The sequence below is a fragment of the Urocampus carinirostris genome, chromosome 5 (genome assembly GCF_059441175.1).
Source record: "Urocampus carinirostris isolate Australia breed hairy pipefish chromosome 5, RoL_Ucar_1.0, whole genome shotgun sequence".
Lineage (NCBI taxonomy): Eukaryota > Metazoa > Chordata > Actinopteri > Syngnathiformes > Syngnathidae > Urocampus > Urocampus carinirostris.
In genome coordinates this window covers 11,766,818-11,790,604 of record NC_142353.1, presented here as the reverse complement: position 1 = coordinate 11,790,604, position 23,787 = coordinate 11,766,818, and the positions used below count along the sequence as shown (strand labels likewise).

The 23,787-nt window shown below is 39.9% G+C and overlaps 2 protein-coding genes and 1 pseudogene across 3 annotated transcripts; 1 reads left to right on the top strand and 2 right to left on the bottom strand.

The window, feature by feature from the left end:
* Nucleotides 1–234: 234 nt before the first annotated feature.
* Nucleotides 235–5,768, bottom strand: LOC148365253 (uncharacterized). The gene is made up of 2 exons (XM_088335736.1): nucleotides 5,367–5,768; nucleotides 235–2,311 (listed from the first exon to the last, which is right to left on the bottom strand). The coding sequence occupies exons 1-2, from the start codon at nucleotides 5,428–5,430 to the stop codon at nucleotides 1,011–1,013; spliced, it is 1,365 nt and encodes a 454-aa protein (XP_088191862.1). The 5' UTR covers nucleotides 5,431–5,768; the 3' UTR covers nucleotides 235–1,010.
* A 3,656-nt stretch (nucleotides 5,769–9,424) lies between these two features.
* LOC148365252 (uncharacterized) lies at nucleotides 9,425–15,208 on the bottom strand. The gene is made up of 2 exons (XM_088335737.1): nucleotides 14,787–15,208; nucleotides 9,425–10,891 (listed from the first exon to the last, which is right to left on the bottom strand). The coding sequence occupies exons 1-2, from the start codon at nucleotides 14,881–14,883 to the stop codon at nucleotides 9,642–9,644; spliced, it is 1,347 nt and encodes a 448-aa protein (XP_088191863.1). The 5' UTR covers nucleotides 14,884–15,208; the 3' UTR covers nucleotides 9,425–9,641.
* A 1,292-nt stretch (nucleotides 15,209–16,500) lies between these two features.
* LOC148365251 (uncharacterized) lies at nucleotides 16,501–23,422 on the top strand (annotated as a pseudogene). Its single transcript, XR_015850484.1, has 2 exons — nucleotides 16,501–16,983; nucleotides 21,914–23,422. The product of XR_015850484.1 is annotated as an uncharacterized LOC148365251 (transcript).
* Nucleotides 23,423–23,787: the final 365 nt, after the last annotated feature.

Sequence of the window (23,787 nt, the reverse complement as noted above, 5' to 3'; positions counted from 1 at the left end):
CCACTCTCAGAGAATTTTGACCACAAACTGAGCAGGCAAACAGTTTCTCACTCCTGTGGGTTCTATTGTGTAGTTGTAAGCAGTACCTCATTCATGTGTATTTTAATGTATCTGACTTGTGCTCTGAATGTCTTTATTATCACATCTTTTAAAGTACATTAGTAATTTCTACCATTTTAGGTGATATTTCTTATAAATAATATGAACATAAAAACTCTTTTTGCCCATGCGTGAAGCTCTTTTTATTCAATATTAGAACATTTACAATTCTTGAATGAATTGAAAAAAAGTTGAACAATAAAAACACATTTGTATACAAATGGACAGCACAACATACATAAAGAATTTCAGTAGTTAAAATCTTATGCTCGCAAAAAACTGGAACTAAAAGATAGTATGAATATGAAAGTGTGAAAAAATAATTTTGGGGTTGTCGTACTTGCATTCGTTGAATTCAGAAAACACCCCATGTACGAACTAATGAACAAGGAAAAATAATATTGGAATCTTTGTAAAAACTAGTTTTTTGCTAAATTTATTCTGGCTGTTGTAAAATTATAAACAGCAGCACGAGTGACAAGTATGCTCATCATTTCTTCCTTCAATGATAGATATGATTTCCAAATAGGAAATTTAATAAAACAAGATTAAAACAAGCTTTAGTGATCAACACCAATAATTTATTATTATTCTCACCATCACACTTACGGCTTTTAGCTTTAGTTTCCTTGGGTCACTAAAAATAGAGTAGGAAAAAGATTACTCGCCAATGTGAGTTCTTGTGTGTTGTATTAGTTGTCAGTTAGTAGCACACCTTTTACCACAAACTGTACAAGAAAAAGGTTTCTCACCAGTGTGAGTTGTTATGTATATTTCCATCCATTATCTACACCGCTTATCCTCAGTAAGTTCACTGGAGCCCATCTCAGCTGTCTTCGGGCACTGAGCAGGGGACACCCTGAACTGGTTGCCAAGTTTTGTATACTGTATTTATAATTGCTCAATTAGTATTACAAGTGGGTTCTTGTGTGTATCATTAAGTGTCCCTTTTCAGCAAAACTTTGACCACAAACTGAGCAGGAAAATGGTTTCTCGCCTATGTGAGTTCTTGTGTGTCTTAAAAAAATCTCACCCACATGGAATTTCTCACCGCAAATCAAGCAGGCAAAAGGTTTCTCATCTGCGTGGGTTCTGGTGTGTTTTTTTAAATATTCCTTGTGTGCAAAGTTTTGACCACAAACAGAGCAGGCAAAAGGTTTCTCACCCGTGTGGGTTCTTTCATGATACCTTAAGGATACCTTTTGTGCAAAGTTTTGACCGCAAACAGAGCAGACAAAAGGTTTTTCACCAGTGTGCGTTCTTAAGTGAATATTTAAAGATCTCTTGTGGGCAAAGTTTTGACCACAAAAGGAGCAGTCAAAAGGTTTCTCGCCTGTGTGGATTCTTGTGTGATTTCTTAAACTTGACCTGCGGATAAAGTTCTGACCACAAAAAGAGCAGGCAAAATTTTTCACACCCGTGTGGATTCTTGTGTGCTTCTGTAAATATTTCTTGACGGCAAAGTTTAGACCACAAACGGCGCAGGCGAAAGGTTTCTCACCCGTGTGGATTTTTACGTGATCATTTAAGTATTCCTTGACAGCAAAGTTTTTATTACAAACTGAACATGAAAAGGGTTTCCCACAAATGTGGGTTCTTGTGTGTTTTGTTAAGCTTTTCTTGTCAGCAAAGTTTTTACCACAGTCCGAGCAGGAAAAAGGTTTCTCACCCGTGTGGTTTCTTGTGTGAGTTTCTAAAGTTTGCCTACAAGCAAATTTTCTACCGCAAAACAAGCAGGCATAACCTTTTTCCCCCGTGTGGACAGACATATGCCTTTTTAATAGAGACTTTTGTTTAAACGTTTTCCCACAATGGATACATTTGAAGGATTTCCTATCAGTGAGACCTTTCAACTGTTTGTCAACATCAGTTTCAGCAGAGTCTGATGTGTCGTTGCCATCTGAAATTGGAGCCGACCAGCTGGCTGATTGTGACGCTTCACAAAACTCACCATCGTCTTCTCTTGCCCTGTGTTGACTTGAGCTGCTGTTTGGAGGATCCTTCCAATTTTTCTCATCCCTTTGAGCTGCAGTCTTCAGATGGACCTCAGTCACAGGAAAGTCTTCAAAATTTGTCTCCTCTTTAATGTTTGGTCGAAGTTCCTCCTCCTGCTCCTCCGCTTTAATGTGAGCAGTCCCCGAACCTTCCTCCGCTTTAATGCCGGGCAACTCTGGCTTCTCCCGACCAGAAGGAAGATATTTTTCACTGATATCTACGGGAGACAAAAATAATTATTATACATTAGACTGCTAAATATTAACAAATAATACATCCTCCCATTTGAGTTGGGCAGTTTTTTCCAAGTTTATCACAAAACATTTTGAGCACCAATAAGCTAACATTACAACGGCTTGTAGGATTCACGAGTATGCATTGAAAATGGCTAAAATTTACTTTTATACTGGGAAGGTTTCAAGGACCGAAACTCAAGGAAAGCAAATCCAAGAAAGTATTTTCATACTTTTTAGTACATTAAAATTATTCCAGAACTTGTTCTTTTTTTCGGTACATGTCTCACTTTTTTACATTTAAGTTATTTTTATTACTTTTAATAGTTTGTGGTGTTAGTGGTGAGGGGCCCTCTCCTCGTGAGAGGTAAGAAAATTCTCCCACCGCGGTCCGCTGCGTGTCGTAAGAGGCGACTGAAGTGGAGGGAGCGAGGGGACTGGGGATCCTCTCCTCTCTACTCCCTAAGAGACAGCAAGGCAAAGAAAGGGGGGCGGGAGACCGAAAGGTCTCGCAAACCCTAGTTATAGGGTCACTAAATGTGAGAGGATGTGGAAGTAAAGCGACTGAGTGGAAGAAAGAGGAGATCGAAAGGATGATGACTAAAAGGAAGGTTGATGTGCTAGCCTTGAGTGAAACAAAGATGAAAGAAAAGGGTGAATTACAGATTGGAGGTATGTATGGTAGAAAGTCTGGAGTTACGGTTGGACATGCCAGAGAAGGAGTGGCTGTGCTAGTGAGTGAGAAAGCAAAGGAAAAACTGGTGGAGTGGAAAGAGATATCTTCCAGATTTATGTGGGTGAGGTTAAAGTGGGGTGTAGAAGTATGGATGTTTATAAGTGCATATGGACCTGGTTCAGAAAAAGGTGCTGAGGAGAGAGAGGAGTTCTGGAAAGATTTGTCCTTCTGTGTGGCAAGTGCGAAAGAAGGGTGGAAAGTGGTAATACTAGGTGACCTGTATGCTAGAGTGGGTGATGGAACTGTTGAAAATGTGATTGGTAGATATGGAGTACCAGGAATAAAGAAGAGCGGGAAGAAATGGATTGAGTTATGGGTGGAAAATGAGTTGGTGATTGGAAATACATTGTTTAAAAAGAGGCACGTGAATAAGTATACCTTTGTCAGAGTGGATGGTGGTGGGATAGTGGACAGAGCACTGATGGATTATGTAATGGTTAGGAAAGGGATGTTAAGTAGATTGTTGGATGCGCATGTTTACAGAGGTGAAATAAATGGTATGTCTGATCCTTTTTATGTGAAAGGAAAACTGAGACTAGATGGATCGTGGAGGGCTAGTGATAAGAAGAGTGTGAGGGAAGAGGTGAAAATGAATAAGGCAAAAAAGGAAAGAGTTTAAAGAGAGGAGAGAGGAAGAGTATGAACAGATTAGTAGAAGAGAAGTGGAGAGTGTGGAAATGGAATGGAATTGGTTTAAAGAGGCAGTGTTGAGGAGTGCAAAAGAAGTGTGTGGAATGAGAAAAGTCGGTCGAGGTATTAGGAAAGGAAGTGAATGGTGGAATGATGAGGTATCAGAGGCTGTGACATAAAAGAGATGTGCCTTTAAGGAGTGGCTGCAAGATAAGAGTGCTGATGCGTCTGAAAGGTATAAAGTGAAGACAAGGTTGGTAAAAGTGGCAGTGGAAGGAGCGAAAAGGAAAGCAAATGATGAATGGTGTCGAGAGATAGGAGTGAACTTTGAGGAAAGGTGAAAAGTGTTCTGGAAAGAGGTGAAAAGAGTAAGAAAGAGCGAGTTTGGAAAGGAAGAGAAAGTGAAAGATAAGGATAGTAGATTGCTGGTTAGTGGTAGTGCAGTCAGGACGAGATGGGCAGAGTAGAGTTGCTAAATGTGGAAGATGGGAGAGAAGTGAGAGTCGAGGTGATCGACGGTATGGAGAGAATGCCCGTGTTGGGTGATTTAAATGTGAAGCCTTTGGAAACATGGGAGGTGCAAGAGGCAGTGAAAAAAATGAAAGGGGGGAAGGCACCTGGGTTGGATGGTTGTACTGCTGAATGCCTGAAAAAAGGTGGCACAGCTATGATTGACTGGTTAGTACGCTTGTTGAATGTATGCTTTTTAAGTGGTGTGGTTCCTGTTGATTGGTGTAGTGCATGTGTGGTGCCGTTGTATGAGGGTAAAGGGGATAAGTATGAATGTAGCAATTCGAGAGGTATCAGTTTGATGTCTGTATGGAAGAGTCTTGATTAAGAGAGTGAGAGGAAGAAGGAATGAGGTGGTGATGGAGGAGCAGAGTGGTTTCAGGAAAGGAAGAGGATGTGTGGATCAGGTGTTTGCAGTACGACAGGTGCGTGAGAAATATTTTGCAAAAGATAAGGATGTTTATTTGGCTTTCATGGACTTGGAAAAGGCGTATGACAGAGTTGATAGAGAGGCGTTGTGGCAAGTGATGGTAATGTATGGAGTGGGTGGAAAGTTGTTAGAGTTTTTATGTGAACAGCAGAGTAGGGAGTGAGAGAAGAGAGTGGTTCCCTGTGTTGACTGGTGTCAGACAGGGGTGTGTGATGTTGCCATGATGTGTACATGGATGTTGTGGTGAGAGAGGTGAATGCAAGACTATTTGGCAGAGGTGTAGAGATGGTGGATAACAATGGAACGATGTGGCCGGTAAGTCAGTTGTTGTTTGTAGATGACACAGCGCTTGTGGCTTCTTCTGAGGAAACATTGAGAAGATTGGTAATGGAGTTTGAGCAGGGCGGCGCAGTGGTTAGCGCGCGTGTGGCACAGTTCTGGGGTCATGAGATCTCCCCGTTCTTGCGTAGGTTTCCTCCAGACACTCCAGCTTCCTCCCACATTCCTAAAACATGCATGCCAGGTTAATTGGCCGGTTCAAATTGTCCTTAGGTGTGAATAAGCGAGCAAATTGTCTGTCTCTGTGTGCCCTGCTGGCAACCAGGTCAGGGTGTCCCCTGCCCACTGCCCGAAGATAGCTGGGATGGGCTCCAGCACCCCCGTGACTCTACTGAGGATAAGCGGTGCAGATAATGGATGGATGACACGAATTGCACTTAGTAAAACAACCTACGTGCTGTGACGGAGAATCGACGTTGTAGCTCCTCTTCGTACTCAACTTTTGTTGTTTCGCACATTTTCACCTCATTTGAAATCCCTCCTTGGTCTCCCCTGAGTCAGTTTATTGACAAGAGAACGATTCCTTTGTTAACGGCTCACCAGTTCAGCCGTTGTAAACTAGGGACCGCCGGATCAGTGAGGGAAATGCTAGGCTAATAACCTAAGCTAGGCTAAGCTAACCAAAACAATGCCCGAAAGAAAGACGACTTAAACAGTTTCGATCTTAAAACCACAAACGAGTCCAAGAAAATATCGTAAGGAGTAATGAAATTTGACTTCGATTAAGTAGCAACGATGCGGGTAAAATAAAACTAGAAATCATCGTGGAGAGTGTAGAAAATGTCACCGGAAATACGTCACCGCCACTTCTGTTTACGTTGTTTCGAAATGAAAAGTAAACTTAAAGGGACATTACCTGTTACAAGGGTGGCAAACTCATTTGAGCTCGGGGGCCAAATGATAGAAAAAAACTCTTACGGGGGGCAGACTAGTAGATATGAGGGAAGAAAAAGAAAGACAAAAAGGGGGAGGTGTGAAAGACAGAGAGAAGGTTAGTCATTGGTCCATCTAAATTCAAAAACTGCTGTGAACATTGACAACTGTCACATCATACAGAGTGACTCAGTTAAAAATTTAGGTGTGATATTTGACCCTGATCTATCCTTTGAAACGCATGTAAAGAAAATGACTAGAACCGCTTTCTTCCATCTTTGTAACATTGCTAAAATTCGTTCTATACTGTCTCAGTCGGATGCGGAAATTATAATTCATGCGTTTGTTACCTCCCGTCTCAATTACTGTAATGCACTACTCTCTGGTCTCCCGAAATCTAGAATCAAGTCTCTTCAGCTGGTACAAAATGCCGCAGCGAGGCTTTTAACTAGGACAAAAAAGTCCGATCACATCAAACCGATTTTGGCTAACCTGCATTGGCCCCCAGTTAGCCATAGATGTGATTTCAAGGTTCTTTTAGTATTATACAAAATCATACATGGACTTGTTCCCTTTTATCTTTCAGATCTGATTTGCTCCTATGTCCCGGTCCGAGGCCTACGTTCTGAGAGTGCCGGTCTTCTGGTGATCCCAAGAGCAAAGAAGTGTTCTGCTGGTTCGAGAGCGTTCACCATCCGGGCACCGGTGCTGTGGAATGCTCTTCCCCCCGAGATCCGATCTGCAACCTCAGTGGAAATGTTTAAATCTAAGCTTAAAACTCACTTCTACTTTATAGCATATGAATAACCTACTCTTTTCGTCGGCTCCATAGCAGGGGAATGAATAGAAGAAGAGGATAGAATAGAAGAATAGAATGTATGATAATATTCTGAAAAATAGTCTGTGTAATATAGTGTAATTAAGTCTGAAGTCCACTTATGTTCGTATGAGGTAGTGTTTTTGCAAGTTTTTCAGCTTTTTTGTGCGGTGTGTGTTTAGGGTGGTAATGGCTCTGGGGAAGAAACTGTCTCTGAGTCTGTTTGTTTTTGTTTTGTGTGACCTGTAGCGCTTGCCGGAAGGCAGCAGTTCGAAGAGGTGGTGGCCGGGGTGAGAAAAGTCCTTGATGATGTTTTCTGCTCTGCTGAGGTAGCGAGAGCAGGCAATGTCCTCCAGACTGGGCAGAGAGCAACCGACAATTTTCCGGGCTGTTTTGATGACCCTCTGGAACATTTTCCTGCTGCTGTGCACCCAGCATACCACACCGTAAAGCAGTACGTCAGAATGCTCTCCACTGTGGCTTTGTAAAAGGACACCTGCAGCTGCTGTTTTAGATGTTTTTTTCCTGAGCACTCTCAGGAAATGCAGTCACCTTCCCTACCACCGCTCTGGTGTTTGCAGACCAGGAGAGGTCGTCGGAGATGTGCACACCCAGAAATTTGGATGAGTGGACTCTCTCTACACAGTCTCCTTTTATGATGAGTGGTGCTGACCCAGGTTAATATAGTTTTACTGTTGTGCTATTTTTGTAGTCTTTTTGCAGTAGTAAAATTTCCATGGCATTTCTTTTGCAGTATTCCCGTAGAATCGTAGATGTATTTTTGTAGTGTTAATGTTGTAATATTTATGTAGTATTTCTGCAGCAGTCTTTTTGGAGTATTCTCTTAGTAGAATTTTTCGACTATATCTAAAATATTTGTAGTATAACTGTCAAAATATTTCTGTAGTAATATTTTTGTATTATAGTATTACAGTAGTGGTATTTTGTAGTATTTCTGTCGTAGTGTTTCGAAAGAATTTCCATAGTTCTATTTTTTGTTGTATTTCTAAAGTATTTTTGTAGTATTAATTAAGTATTACTGTAGTGTTATTTTGTAGTATTTTTAGTCGTACTTATGGAGATTTTATTTAGTATTTTTGTAATATTACTGTAGAAATGATTTTGTAGTACTTCTGTTGAAATATTTCTGGAGTAGAATTTTTGTATCATAGAATGAGTGAGGTAATATTTTTGTTATATTCCTTTCATGTTATTTCTTTTCGGAATAAAATCGCAATAATAGGTCCCTGTTTATAGGCCTCTACAAAAGCACACTCTACACAGGCAAGACCTATTCAAAATCAAAAAATGAAAAAAAAAAAAACCTTAAAAAAAATTACGGGCTTGGAATTGTACTTTTGTCACCTACAATGTCAAGAAATTCCTGATATGTTCATTTTCTTTAGCATAATAAAAAATACTCCTATAATTTAGTTGATCTATCTCAAGTTTTAATACATTTGCTTTTAAAACCAATTTCCATGTTTTTTGTAGACAGGATTATGAACGATCCTAACTACTGTGCAGTCAAATATGCATTTCCATATCACTCCAGCTACATTTCCCTAAATCTCTATACAAAAACCTAAATAAAAGCAGATGAGTGAATGATACAATATGAAGTGTTTTTGGTCTGATACATGTCTGCATTTGCCAATGACTGCAATGTGTTTGCTCATATGGATTGAGTACTATCTATTATGGCTATCCAGCTGATATTATGGCTAAGAATCATGCAGAGAAACTTATACTTTACATTTTTCTATTCAAACATTACCTGTAGCATATAAACCATCTAAATACCTATATTTATTTGCATTCCAATGCATTTCCCATATACCATAACTTTTGTTTTCAATATGTTTAATACGAGTTTGTTTTTATCAAACAGTTATTTGATTTGTTAAGTTTTATTGTAAATTCTGCATGTAGAACTTGTTAATTAGCACCAGAACCCATTATTTAGGTATCAACAGCAAATAGTTGAATTTCAATGTTACATTACACAAATCATTTATATACAAAAAAAAGGACGGTCCTAACACAGACCCCTTGCGGAAAACCACAGCTAATGCTCATACATTTTGAATTTATGTCGCCAATCTACACATATTGAAATGTAGTTCATGAAAATGACTTCCCCCAGTAATTAGCAAGCCCACATATTCCATACTGCTGCAATTTTCTGAAAAAGATATTGTGAATCACTGTTTCAAAAGCTTCCTTTAAATTCTGTTAGTATTTTTATTGATTTAAATGTTCTATTTTGTGAGGTATATCCTACAATATCAATTGATACCTGAGCCGTAGGAGGTTTTCCTCTGAAGCCGTACTATCATTTAGTAATTTATACTTGTTACTGGAAGCTTTTCAATCGTATAAACTAGATCGAGCCAAATCAATTAACATGATTTGAAGCACCAAGCCCAGAGAAAACCCGAATTTATATATTTCATTTGAGAACGCCGTGCCTGGCTTCTCTCTCGCTAAATTAAAAAAAAAAATCCACCGGTTATTGTTCTTTGTGTCCCGCAATGGAGGATATATCAGACCCCTTATGGGATTGAGCAAGAGAAAAGCACAGCCGGACGTAGTTATTGAAATTTAAGGTCCGATCCTTCCCAAATGTCTGTTCAGGCTTACCTCTAGTATGAATATCAGCCAATAATTTGTGAACTGGTGACTTTCGCCACTTTGAATTAAAGGAAAAAATCATTGTCCAGTGGTAAATAATACATTGGGGAAAAAATAAGAAAAAACAATAAAGAAAAATACTTTATTGACATATTACTAAGATCTGTTGTCGTTTGTTCAATTTAAACAGATACATGGATAATAACAAGTATACTGGTCTTTAGTTCACTCAGTAATACATGTGATATCTCATTAAAAAAATGCAAAACTTGGAAGAAAAGTTAATTGCTTGATGAGTTCTTGTATGTCTGAGTATTCCAACTCGAAGAATTTCAAACAGACCGATCAGGCAAAAGGTTTCTCAACCGTGTGGGTTTTTGTGTGATATGCTAGCGATACCTTGTGGGCAAAGGTTTTGCCACAAAGCGAGCAAGAAAAAGGTTTCTCACCTGTGTGGGTTCGCATGTGTGATTTAAGATTCCGTCTCGCAGAAAATTTGAGACTACAGACTGAGCAGGAAAATGGTTTCTCACCTGTGTGGGTTCCCATGTGGGATTTTAGATTTCCTTTAGCAGAGAATTTTACCCCACAGACTGAGCAGGCAAATGGTTTCTCCTCCATGTGTGTTTTAGTGTGGTTCTTTAAAGATCCACTGTGAGTAAATTTTTGCCCACAAACTGAGCATAAGAAAGGTTTCTCACCCGTGTGGATTTTTAGGTGCCTTTGTAGAGTCCCTTTCGCATAGAATGTTTCACTACAAACCGAGCAGGCAAAAGGTTTTTCACCGGTGTGGGTTCTTGCGTGATTCTTTAGAGATGTCTTGTAAGCAAAATGTTGGCCACAAACAGAGCAGGCAAAGGGTTTCTCACCTGTGTGTGTTCTCATGTGAGATTTAAGATTCCCTCCAGCAGAGAACTTTAGATCACAAATTGAGCAGGCAAATGGTTTCTCACCAGTGTGGGTTCTCATGTGAGATTTAAGATTCCCTCTAGCAAAGAATTTTAGACCACAAACTGAGCAGGCAAATGGTTTCTCACCCATGTGGGTTTTTGCGTGATTCTTTAAAGATCTGCTGTAAGCAAATTTTTGACCGCAAACTAGGCAGGCAAATGGTTTTTCACCCATGTGGGTTCTTGTGTGATACTCTAAAGAGCTGCTGTGAGCGAATTTCTGACCACAAACTGAGCAGGCAAAACATTTCTCACGCGTGTGGACTATCAGATGCCTTTTCAACTTAGACATCCATTTAAATGTTTTGCCACACTGAACACATCTGAAGCATTTCTCGTTAGTGAGAACCTTCGACTGTTCATAGGCATCTGAGTCATCTTCACCTAAATTATCACCGCCTTCTGCTTTTATGTGTGGTCTCGAACTGCTGCTTGGAGGCTCCTTCAGATTCTCCTCGTCCTGCTGACTTTCAAACTTTAAATGGATCTCAGTCACAGGCAACTCTTGAAAATCTTTCTCCTCTTTAATATTTTGTAGCCGTTGCTCCTCTTCTTCAATGTGAGCAACTTCAGAGTCTTCCTCCCCTTTAATGTGAGGCAAACCTTGCTTATGCCAACCAGGAGAGAGATATTTTTCACTGACATCTGTGGGAAAGAAGAATAATTTTTCATTAGACTGCTTGTTCCAAAGACGCTTACAGTAGCATAGTTTTTTGCTTATTTATCACACCAAAAGATATGGGTAATCCAACACATTTTATTTTCACAAAGAGATAAGACAAGCGGGACAAAGTATCACTTTTCCCTGATGTAAAACAACACATTGATAATAAACATGCATCAATGCACCCTTCATTCTCTCATGCTCTGGACATACCGAATGCATTAAGGGGCGGCAAGTTTCAATTGAAGTAAATGTGCTTTGCCAGAGTTGGTGGCCCGAAAATCATGCGCCGCAAGAGCGTTGACATCATTCAACATTTTCCACAACGCTTGATGCGGAAGCCAATTGGTATAGAGAAGGGTAAAAAAAACAGCCACCTAAGGCGTGTTGCAGCAACAACACGGGAAGGGGATGCATTACTCCAGGGTCGTGGGTCTTTTGGCACCACGCTGCATAGTAAAAGAATAAGTTTCAGTAATTTTTTCGTCTATTTATTTTCAGTCATTTGTCTATCATCTATTTGTTTGACTGCTTTGTTTCAGACTCAACTGGACCCGGGCTTATGAGGCTGTGCATTTGAATTTCATTTAGTATGGTTCGCACAGGCCTCACAATTGTCACTTTAGAAGCGAAGATCCCCGTTTGCGGAAGATACAGAGAGGGATGGACAAAATCTTATTCCTGCACTTATTCAGTGTGGAGAAGGGTCAACTGTAGCCTTCTGTCACAGATTCTGTATTTTGTATTCATTTGTCATTCGACTACCCAAGGTGTTGACCAGTGATGCAGTGGTGTTCCTGGTCACGCCCCCACGTCAATCACCATTACCCAGGCAATTTACCCACTTGTGTCCACTTAACCAGGCTTTACCAATCACCTGTCTTCATGTTTCCTTTTTAAGGCTGAGTTTTGTTTTGGATTGTAACAATAGAGGAGGAGCATTAAGCTATGAGTATGTTTTTGTTATCCAGTCTGCATTGAGTTTGCCAACCCAGTGTTTAGAGAGTATAAAAAATTCTGTCTGTATTGGTGCAGAATTCCCACAGAATTTTTCCATTCAAATTTAAAACTTTTTAACCCCTCAACACGGGCCGTCAGAACATTGATAAACAGATTCGCGTCCTCACGATGTCACCAGTCGGTGAAATACGTCATGCTACATATCATTAGGAAGCTTAAACTCTTGGGATTCACGATATAATAATCATTTCAAAATGTAATCACAGAAACGTCACGATCAGTCTGAAACAAGATACATGAAAACAATATAAACGGTAAAGCTCATCCAAAATCCCTTGTAACTTCTACTGATGACACGATTCCACTGAGATATAATGTGGTTAAATTCACAAAGGTCCAGTGAATCCAACTGTGTAATAGTTTTTACTCCAAAACACAAAAAATAGAGACAGTTTTAAACAATCCGCCTCAAAGCATTCCTGTATTGTTTGACAATCTTCATTGAAATCCATCTGTTTGGCTTCATTACTCCCCTTCAAAAATAACTCATTTAAATTAATTTCAATACTGCTGTTACCCTCTGACCTTTTCATTGGGACAGCTCTTGGCCAATTGCAAGCAAAATTTTACAGTCCTTAGCCTGTGCCAACCTATGAGGGACTGTTTTGAGAAATAAAAACATACAACCAAATTGGCTTCAATAAACTTTAGTCAAGATCGACGGACTCAATTGTGGACAAACACATTGGTTAGCCATTAAATTCCCAACCTAAATATGTACACATTTACGGTGTGTACTTAAATCAGAGCAGAAGTTAAACATGCACAAAGCAAATCGTGATTCATTTTTACGCACCATTATTAAGCGCAAGTGTGCACAGTCATGGAATCACTTCTATAAAGAGAAATCAAACATTTACAATTCTTTGACAATGTCTAAAAATTGGCCAAAGTAAAGTCTTGAGGGCTGTGAACTGGTGGTTTCCAAATGGCCACTTTTGGAAATGCGACATTAGAAACACACGTTTATTACTCAATCAGCCAAATAAACAAAAGTCATAACAGAGGACAAAAAAGGCCTGCAAACGAGCACATTCAAAAACTGGCAATATATTTGTTTTTGAGGAAAATCTCTCTCTGAATACATGTGGTGTAAAAATGTCAGCTTATATTTTTAGTAGCAGGAAGTTCTTTTAATTACAATTCATCTCAATTTTTGCATGGCCCATAATCGATACGTAATCCTTGCACTAATACACATGTCATAGTGCTTTGTCTGAGTGTAGCATGTACCTGTCGTCTTGGGAGCAACTTGTAGGGGGCGATGACGCTTATAAGACAATGCCGTATAAACTAATGCCAGCTTTAGTTAATCACGAGGGGGGAAAAATATGCATCGGCAAAACGAGACCACTAAAGAGCAGTGTTGGCGTTATTTTTAAGCAGAATTGTTGAGAAACGTGGCCGCGATTTCAAGCATTTACATGCACTTCACCCAAAATTCAAGCACTTTTTAATACTTAAAAAATCATTAAAACTAATTTCTGTAGCCGTACAAACACTGCAAATAATCCACATGATTATATATTGGATTTACATTTATATTTATTATTGTTGTAATTTTTAACGCTGTTATCATTGTTGTTATTATTAATATTTTATTTTAACATGTAAATTGTGTAAGATTTGACCGCTGGATGGCAATATTTAGTCTAATGCAAACGAAAGACAAAAATGAGCATAGCATGGCAGCAAGATGACAGACAAACATGGCGGCAACGACTAGGCATGGATTCCACTATATCAAATAAAAACAAATGTCTCAACATAGGAATAAAACTTAAAATTTGTATGATAGTTCATGTAGTTTTCCCTATTATTCGAATCAATGCCCTTTTTTACTGAATGAAGGTTTTTCATACCACTAGGAGGCACTAAAAATAAACACTATCCCTTTTAAGGGACCCATCAAGATCAACGCTCTCAAACTTGCGGCCTGGGGTCCAATAACAGCCCCCAGGATGATATGTTTGACGCCCCCACCTTAATATGAAAGTTAAAAGGGACAGTGTATATTATTTTACCTTAAGATGTCGCTGAATATGAGTGCTTAAAGCACAACGCAAGAAGACTAAACACGGAAACTCAAAGAGACCAAAACGCACCTTATTACTTTTGAAAAGAAGAGAGGTAAGAAAACAAAAAAGAAAACCGTAAATGGTTTGCATTTATATAGCGCTTTTCCAAGTCACTAAAGACCGCAATAACCTGCGCAGACCTTTGAGACTCTGTGTGATTAAGGGCTATACCAATAAAAATGACTTGACTAAAGCTTGACACTTACCCATTCACATACACACTCTCACACATCCATAGTGGCATCAGCCAGACAGAAAAAAGGGAAACAAAAATAGGACAAAAGGCAATACTAAAGAAAAAGGAAAATAGACTTGATTAAAAGATAAAAAGAAAAAGAGAAAATTGCAGTTTGTCTCTTTTCACCTTAATAATTTTCTTTCATTTTCTCAATTTTACTTCTTTCTACTTTCTTTTCCCCAACTATTATTTTTATTCCTGTTTTCCTTTTTTGCGACTTTTTTCTTTTTCATTCTTCACTATCTTATATCCCTTTCTTCAAAAAAAATAATGTTCACCTCTTTCTATCTTTCTTTGAAAAGGCTGGGTAAAATTTTGAGTCTTCCTTTGACTCTTTATAGCTACATCTAGTGGACAAATATAAAACACTGTCCCTTTATGGAGAGCGGAGTATTATGATCAGTGTTGGTTTTGTGCAAATCCACGTTTGGCCCAACCTCACCCGGATCCTAGCTTCCAAGACCCCCGACCTCAATTCTTAGAGACCCCATATTTAAATCAAACTGCTTAACAAAAATAACAAGTATTAAAACAACCTACTTGCTGTGTCCGACACCCCTTGAAGCTGCTCACAAAAAGCATCCGAGAGTCGACATTGTCGCTTCTCTTCGTACTCGACTTTTGTTGTTTCGCACATTTTCACCACACTTGAAATCTTTCTTCGGTCTCCGCTGAGTCAAATTATTGCCAAAGGAACTTTTTCTTTGTTAGGGGCTTGGAGGTTCATCAAATTAAGCTAGGCTATCAGGCTAAGCTAACCAAACCAATACCGGATATTTGAAGAGAGACGACTCAAACAGTTTCAATATTAGCACCTTGGACGACAATAAAAAGAAATGCAGTCAAATAAGTTTGACTGACGCGTAATGATGGGGGTAAGGTAAAACCAAGCTGCGTCGTGGCGAGTCAATATGAGCTAGCGCATAATGCGCCATAGACATGTCGCGGCTGCACATACGTCATTTCCGTCATGACGCAGAAAATCAAATCCGATTTTCTAGTAAAACACTTTTCATTAAATAATTTTGGATTTCGGCGAAAGACAACACTGTACTCCAATTTCCACTTGTCCGTGCAGTCCTCACAGTCAACTTTCCTTTTTTTTCATTTAGAGTTGCTATGTCGAATATGGGGTGGGCTAAAATTACCACAGAAAGCCAAGGGCAAGGGGACCAAAAGGTTACTGCCATCACCTGGTGAAACTGTGATATTTTTTAGTACACATTTATTTTATACTGCGGGCAACATTACTGGGAGGCCACATATTATTGATTTATAACCGAGGCTCCGGGCTGCAACCCTACTGAGGATAAGCAGTGTAAATGATGGATGGATAATGGATGACAAGCATGCTGCCCGTGGGCCAGGTCAGGCCCACAAAGAGTTTTAATCGCGAGACAACGCTAAGAGAGGGTCAAAGTCTTTAGCTCTCTTTCTCACTCTTTTTTTATCTTACTTTCTCTTTCTCAATATCTCCTTCTGTCTCATTCTTTCTTTCTCCCCTGTTTTCTCTCATCTCTCTCTTTTATCTCTTTTTTCATTTCTCTTTCTCCCTTTCTCTCTCTCTGTTTTTCCTTTTTATCACATTCTCTCTTTCTCACACTCTTTCTCTCTGTTTTTCACACTCAGTCTTTTTTTTCGCTTTCTTTCACTCTTTATTTCTTTCTCTCCTTTTACAATTCTTTTTTCCTCTTTTTCACTGGTCAACACCTTGGGTAGTCGAATGACAAATGAATACAAAATACAGAATATGTGACAGAAGGCTACAGTTGACCCTTCTCCACACTGAATAAGTGCAGAAATAAGATTTTGTCCATCCCTCTCTGTATGTTCCGCAAACAGGGATCTTCGCTTCTAAAGTGACAATAAGCCCGGTTCAAGTTCAGGCTGAAACAAAGCAGTCAAATAAATAGATGATAGACAAATGACTGAAAATAGACGAAAAAATTACCTCAACTTATTTTTGTTCTGTGAGGCGTGGTGCCAAAAGACCCACGACCCTGGAGTAATGCATCCCCTTCCCTTGTTGTTCCCAAGAAATGTACGTTTCTAACACAATTCTCCAAGGTGTTTAAACACATACATTAATTCACCGTTTGCTTTGTTGCAGAATATATTTTGTTCAAATGTAATATTTTTCGTTATTTGTGTTTGTTGTTCACTCGAGAGAGATATATATTTTATTTTATTTTTTAGGGGTCGTATCTGATACCATCCTAGTGGGAGAATTCCGACTTCCCACATTTCTGGAATACAGCAGTAGCCTCGTATGCCGGAACAGGCGGCCCTCGTATCACGCGGCATTACCGGAAATGACGTAGCTGTGATCACAACATATGTCTATGCCCGTAGTATGCTCTATGCTAGCTAATTCTCGCCTGGTCGCCAAAGGGCAACCAACAATATATATGACCTGCAGTCTCATTTTATCGCAAGTCAAACGTAATGACTGTATACCATCTTTAATCGACTACCGTTGCTAAATCTAAACATTCAGTCATTGGTTTGGTACCCCTAGCTTAGCTCATTAGCCTAGCTTCTTTTGCCGAGCTTGACTTCTTAGTTTACTGAACCTGCCAGCCGCTAACAAAGAGATCTTGTCAATAATTTGACCAAGAAGAGACTTCAACTGCCTTAAAAATGTGCGAAACAACAAAAGTTGGGTACGAAGGGGAGCCACAACGTCGACTGTCGGACGCTTTTTGCTTCCAGCTTCAAGTGGTATCGGACACCGCAGGTTTGTTATTTATCCACTGCTCCGCCCTTTTTGTTACGCAGTCTTCATTTAAATAAGAATTGTTATTTTCTTTACCTTTTATGGAAATTGAGTCTTAAAAAAGTCATTAGATAAGTCATGTCCAACGTCTGGCCTCTGTCATGAAACCAAAAATAGGTGGCCTGCCAATATTTTTCCCCCCAAAAAATCTCCCCATTTCACCTGATGATACCAATAGCCCTTCGGCCACCTTGCACGAGGCTTTCTGTGAAAATGTTAGCCCACCCCATTTCCACCATTGCGACCCTGAATAAATGAAGGAGGGTTGACTCCGAGGTAAATGGTCTGCATTTATATAGCGCTTTTCAAGTCAATGAAGACTTCCCAAAGCGCTTTACAATGTGCTTCACACTTACCCATTCACACACTCACACACACATATCGGGGGCATTAGGGATTCAGTGTCTTGCCCAAGGACACTTCGACATATAACACGGAAGAGCCGGGAATCGAACCTGCAATCTCTTTATCCCAAGACGAGCGCTCTACCGACTAAACTAATGCCGAACCCAGGTTAAGTGGAAACTGTAATATTTTTTCACTGCAATCCAAAACAACTGCGTCTGCCTAATTTGGGACTGTGGTTGTTTTCAAAGAATATAAAATCAAAAGGCACTGTCAGACAAAACATGCTGACTACAAAAAGATAAGCGGTGAAAAGGTGAAACAACTGGAAGCTGTTTTAGGGGGGCATCAGTCCTTTTTCACAAGAGTCAGATAAAAATGCCACAAAGGTGAGCTAGGAGGCACTGATTGCCAAGAACTCCAAACCTTTCCTCGGGGGTGTATTTATTAAAGACCGTTGAATAGTCGACCCTCACTCATTTTCAACTTACTAAATCTGGCCCGCTTTCTTAAAAGTTTGGACATCCCTTCCTTAGATTCTCGATATTTTTAGATTACTTTTATATTTTATATTTTGTTTCTTACCGGATATACAGGGTTAATAAGGGTGCTTTCTTATCAAGTCTGTTTAAAAATGATTCCCGACACTGTTCTCTCATGGTTTTATTTTGCCGTCGCGTTTATTCTTCTCTCGTGATTAACAGCAGCTAGTATTAGTTTGTATGGCACTGTCCTAAGAAGTATCATCGCCTCTATGCGTCATGCCCAACAGGACAGATGCATGTTACACCTAAAAAGGGCACTATGAAATGTATATTAGTACAAGGATTCCGTATGAATTGTGGACATTTATTATGGGCCATGCAAAAAATTAACTTAGTGTTTCCCAGTATTAAATTGTAATAGGAGGAACTTCCTGCACCTGAAGACGTAAGCTACACATTACAGATGCTGCCCGGCCTACAAACGAGTTGGTTCCTGACGACCGTTCCTAATTTGAATTTGTTCGTAAGTTGCTTCCGTGCTATATTTTGTATGTTTAAGATTTATATAAGTATGTATCAGGCTGTTTAATTAACCTTTATTGTTTTGTAATAAAAAAATAAACATTTAATAAAATAATATGCTCTATAAAGATAAATAAAGTTGAGTTTAACTTACTTTTGGAAGATGCGCTTTGAGAGGTCCTTCTCCGTGGTAAAAAGCGGCCGAAAAAAAGGGTTTTTCTCAAAAGCATTAAGTTTCTCATCCCACTTTTGTCTCAAAAGGAACGGCTCGCCTTTTCTTTAAACTTTACACCAACCATATTGAATGGATGCATGAGATATTAAACAATAAAAATGTCAAAGTTCTTAGCGCGCTGGAGATCTAGTACAGAATGTTTACACACAAACTAGAAAGAGGAAGCGTATTTCTTCTGGGTGGAGTCTGGGTGACCTCTCACTGCACCACCACACGCCAGTAGCGGCGGAAAGAAGCACAACTGTACTGTCCTGTACTCGGAAAAAGGTGCACACAATACAAAGTCTAACTTACAGCAATGTCCGGATATTTTTCGACATCCCGAAAAAAATGTTCGTATCTACCATTTTGTGTAAGTGGACTGGTCGTAAGTAAGGGGGGCGTCTGTACTGTTATTTTACCCAACCCTTGTACGGGGACAGATTTGTCTCAAAATATTTACACACGAATCGTTCTAATCCACAAATATATTTGCGATTTATTTCAGATCTAAAAATCATATGTTCGATTAATACACTTATAAGATTTAAAAACTGCATATGTAAGTCACATACATTTGTTGTTCTGCAAAATGCCCAATTCACACTAAATTTCTTCTTTTAATGGTACTGAAGACATTAAAAAAATTGGCTTTGAAAGTCCTTAAAAAGTGCTTGAATTCGGCTATAAAAAGGTGAACAAACCCATTATAGAGCATTATTTCTCAACCTTTTTTTTTAAGGTGTTGCATGTGATGCTGCAATTCACATGCATGTAATGTAAATTACACCCTAATTTGTTGTTCATAGACAATATACAGGACCGCCGCAGAAGCAGTTGGTGATATCATGAGCTGGGGTTCAGATGTGCTACAGGGCAGTAGGGTTCCCTTATCAAGGGTAATACGTATCACTTTTTACCCTGTGATGAAACCGAGCATGCCCAAAGATGCCTAACGCATGCATTTCAAACATACACCGCCAGGACCGGATCCAGCCTGTTGGATAATTAAATCCGACCTGCCATGAATATCTGAGTCCGTCAAAGACAAGAAATTAGTGTCTAGGTGTTAGGTTAACCCCAACACTTGTAAAAAAAACTGCACTCAATGAAGACACAGAGACGTGAGTATAACTTACTTGTAAGGAGAAATGACCAGAGACTGCCAGTTACAGTCTGCCAGACACTCTGAAACAGTCCCCTTTGTCCTTGCCTTTTTATTGTATTAGGAACGCCCTAGTTTACATAAGGTCTCTTCTGCTAAAGGAAGGGGGGGGAAGAAAAAAACAGTTGAGACCTGTTTTTTCTCACAGCTACATGTTATCGTAAGCATATTCTATAGGAAAGGGAAACAGGTGTGCCTGCGGTGGGAGAGGAGCTGAGTGTGCCACTCAGCTCCCTTATCTGACCGCAGCTAGGTGTCGGCTGTTTAGTGAACATCCTGTTTCCTCCTTCTGCAAACACAAGCAAGAATGGCACACAGTATGCAAAGAAGATAAGCAACAGTAGAATAACATATTTACAGTTTAAATCCATCACTAGGTCAGGGGTGTCCAAACTTTTGAGAAAGCGGGACAGATTTGGTAAGCTGAAAATCTGTGACGGCCGACTATTCAGTCTGGCACTCTTTAAAAAGTCTTCAATAAATTCCCCCTACGTGAAAGGTTTGCAGAGCTTGGTGATCAGCGTCGCAACATCGTAGCTCGCCTTTGTAAAAATTTCAGAACATTTCCGTGTGCACCTCAGCTGTCCTAAGGGGCACCTTGGTGCCCGCGGGCACCAGGTTGGAGACCTCTGCTGTATTGTAACACATCAAGATGATCATAGCAAAAATGAATACTATCCAAAGTGTCCAACAAACAAAAACTGAGAAACCGCTAGAGTCTGAGGATTCCACCCTTCAGTTTGCCTTCAAAGATGCGATTCTCCTCACTGAGTGGAAAAAGAGAATGAGCGACAAGTTTAAAGCACGACAGCACAGTGGTTGGAGCATGTGCGGCACAGTTCTGAGGTCATGAGATCGAACCTTCCTGTGTGGAGTTTGCATGTTCTCCCCGCGCTTGTGTGGGTTTCCTCCGGGAACTCCGGTTAATTGGCCAATTCGAACTGTCCCTAGGTGTGAAATCGCGAGTGAGTTGTCCGTCTCTGTGTAGCCTGCGACTGGCTGGCAATCGTTTCAGGGTGTCCCCTGCCCTCTGCCAGACGATAGTTGGGATGGGCTCCAGCACCCCCGCAACCCTACTGAGGATAAGCGGTGCAGATAATGGATGGATGGATGACAAGTTTAATTAAAGTATTATTTTTAAGTATATTCACAAACTTTGATTCCGGTCGCAAAGACGAGCTCAAGTATCACATCACACTTAGCAACCCCACACCTTTCAAATATAGAGAAAGACCAATATACCCTTAAGACTTCTTTGTTGGTCTTTTTCTAAGGCAGGGTTTCTTCCCCTCCCGGGAAATTCCTCCATTTATTCGACGATCGGAAATCTGGGTGATCTAAGTGGTGACCCATCCCAGACCAAGAAGATGAGATTGATTACAGAGTTTTACATCAAAGTCGCAGTAGGAATTGGATCATTCCTTTGATCTGGACTGTGGACTCATAAACTTTGAGAAACCAGTGATAACCATGAATTTGGGATTCCCTGAATTGGAAATTTCTTTTCTTATTTGATAAAGTTTGTCATTCGTTGAAATTGTCATTGAAATTTGAAGTGTGTTCTTGTATGACTACAAATTCGGACCCGAAATAGATTTAGGTTGATTCTAAAACACTATCGGTGCGCATATAGGTAAACTTTCCAACTAATGATAAGTTATCAACTGAAATTAGAGGACTGGTCATCAAACTGGGAAAAAAAAAACGAGGTTGGTAAACCCAGATTTACCTAATGGATGATTTCACCCTGAACCCAATAGTTTAAATTATATTAAATGTTGTCTAATGTCTTGTCCAGTTTTTCATTAAATTGTCTGCTTTTGTTCAAATTAATTTAGTGCAGTGGTTAGCACTTTCGCCTAACACGCGGAAGGTCTCCCGTTCGAGACCGGGGTGGAAACACATATTCGCCTGGAGAGGGATGAGCGCCAACAGGCTGTACTTGCCCAAGCCACACCACAAGAAATGGTGCCCCTACGACCTTTGTGGCTAAGAGATCCAAACAACCAACCAATTTTGACTGGTGTTAATTTTACCTGTCATTAAACCTACAGCTTGTCCCAAAGCTCTTCTACCCTCTGCCCAATAGTATATGTACCACAGTTTAGTTTGTATTGAGCAATCTCATGTATAATATGTAATTATAATTGTTTTCCGCAGATGTCGGTGAAAAATATCATCTTCCTGGGCGCCAGAAACGGGAGTTGCCTGGCGTTCAAGCGGAGGAAGAGCAGATGCCACCAAACATTAAAGAGGAGCATGATCTTGCAGAGTTTCCTGTGACTGAGGTTCACCTCAAGACTGAAGATGAAGGTCAAAATGAGAGGAAATGGAATGAGCCTCCAAGCAGCAGCTCAAGTCAACACTTGAAAACAGAAAGCAATGACGAGCAGCGCGAAGGCTCACAAGTAGACAAGTGGTTGACTCCAATTTCAGATGATGACGACACATCTCACTCAGCTGAGATTGATGTCGATGAGCAGTCAGAAGGTCGCACTGACGGGAAATCCTACAAGTGTGTTAAGTGTGGAAAAAGGTTTAAATGGAAGTCGAAGTTGAAAAGGCATATGATTGTCCACACGGGGGAGAAAAATTTTGCCTGTTCATTTTGTGGTCAAAAATTTGCTCAAAAGGTATCCTTAAAAGTACACATGAGGACCCACACAGGTGAGAAACCTTTTCCTTGCTCCTTGTGTGATAAAACATTTGGCCAGAGGGAGCATTTAAAACAGCACACAAGAACCCACACGGGCGAGAAACCTTTTCTTTGCTCTGTTTGCGGTAAAAAATTTGCTTACACGGTATCTTGGAAAAATCACTCAAAAACCCACACTGGTGAGAAACCTTTTAATTGTTCTGATTGTGGTAAAAAATTTGCTGACAAGGGTAACTTAATGAAACACACAAGAACCCACACGGGTGAGAAACCATTTACCTGCCCAGTTTGTGGTCTAAACTTAGCTTGTAAACAATCTCTAGAAAGACACTCAAGAACCCACACAGGTGAGAAACCTTTTTCCTGCTCAGTTTGTGGTCAAAGATTTGCTCAAAAAGTAACTTTAACATATCACACATTCACTCACACCGGTAAAAAACATGCTCAGTTTAGAAATCTAACAGAGACAGGATCTTAATAAACCCAACAACCCACAGGAATGAGAAACCTTGTGTCTGCTCAGTTTGTTGTCAAAACTTTGTTCACAAGGTATAGTATGAGAACCCCCATAAGAACCCAAACGCATTAAAGCCGGTATCTTCGCCTTTATAAATTACTCCTGTAAAAATGAATGAACTAGTATTTTTATTTGATAGAAATAAGTAGCTTGATTGCACCTGAATTTTACCCCCCTGAAATTGTGCTTTCATTGTGGTCCTATTCACTTACGCATGTTTTGTTCATATTTTGCTCAATTCCTTCAAGTAGACTCTGTAATTTTTTTCAGCAATTCAATTGAAGTTATAGCTCCATGCATGGGCGACAAGATTTGGTTTATATTATTCATAAAATGAATGATCCTCGACATCCACAGGTTCCGTCTTTTCTGAACAGCTGCTCAGTTTTACTTCCCTGTCTGACTTTCACTTTAAGAATGTCCAAAATATGTAAATGAGGTGCATCTTTTGCCAATAAAATGTTGGGATTCAGCTCATCCTGCATGCGTAAATCAAGCTTGAGCATCTGTTGTCTTTGTTGTTCTAGATCACATATGTCAAACAGGCGGCCATTGGGCCAAGTCAGGCCCGCCAAGCATTTTGATCCAGCCCGCAAGACAACACTAAGAAGTGAAGGGAAAAAAAGCTGCAGTTTTAAATATATCCACTTGATGTCACCCAAGCCAGGCACCAATTGCAAAGCAACTGTAGTAGTATTTATCTCCTCTTTTTTCCGTAATTTATTTCATCTCCTATCCTCCCTTTCACTCTCTATTTCTTTCTGTTTCTTTCTCTCTATTTTCTTTTTCTCTCTCTCTAGCTCTTTCTTTCCCTCCCCTTTCTATTTCTCCTTTGCTCTTTCTTTCTTCACCCTTTCTCTC

Excerpts from the sequence above, each read along its gene's own strand:
- LOC148365252 (XM_088335737.1), bottom strand. The coding sequence starts at position 14,883 with ATGTGCGAAACAACAAAAGTCGAGTACGAAGAGAAGCGACAATGTCGA. Across the intron at positions 10,892-14,786 it reads AGGGGTGTCGGACACAGCAA|ATGTCAGTGAAAAATATCTC; the intron begins GTAGGTTGTTTT and ends TCTTTCCCACAG.
- LOC148365253 (XM_088335736.1), bottom strand. The coding sequence starts at position 5,430 with ATGTGCGAAACAACAAAAGTTGAGTACGAAGAGGAGCTACAACGTCGA. Across the intron at positions 2,312-5,366 it reads TCGATTCTCCGTCACAGCAC|ATATCAGTGAAAAATATCTT; the intron begins GTAGGTTGTTTT and ends TGTCTCCCGTAG.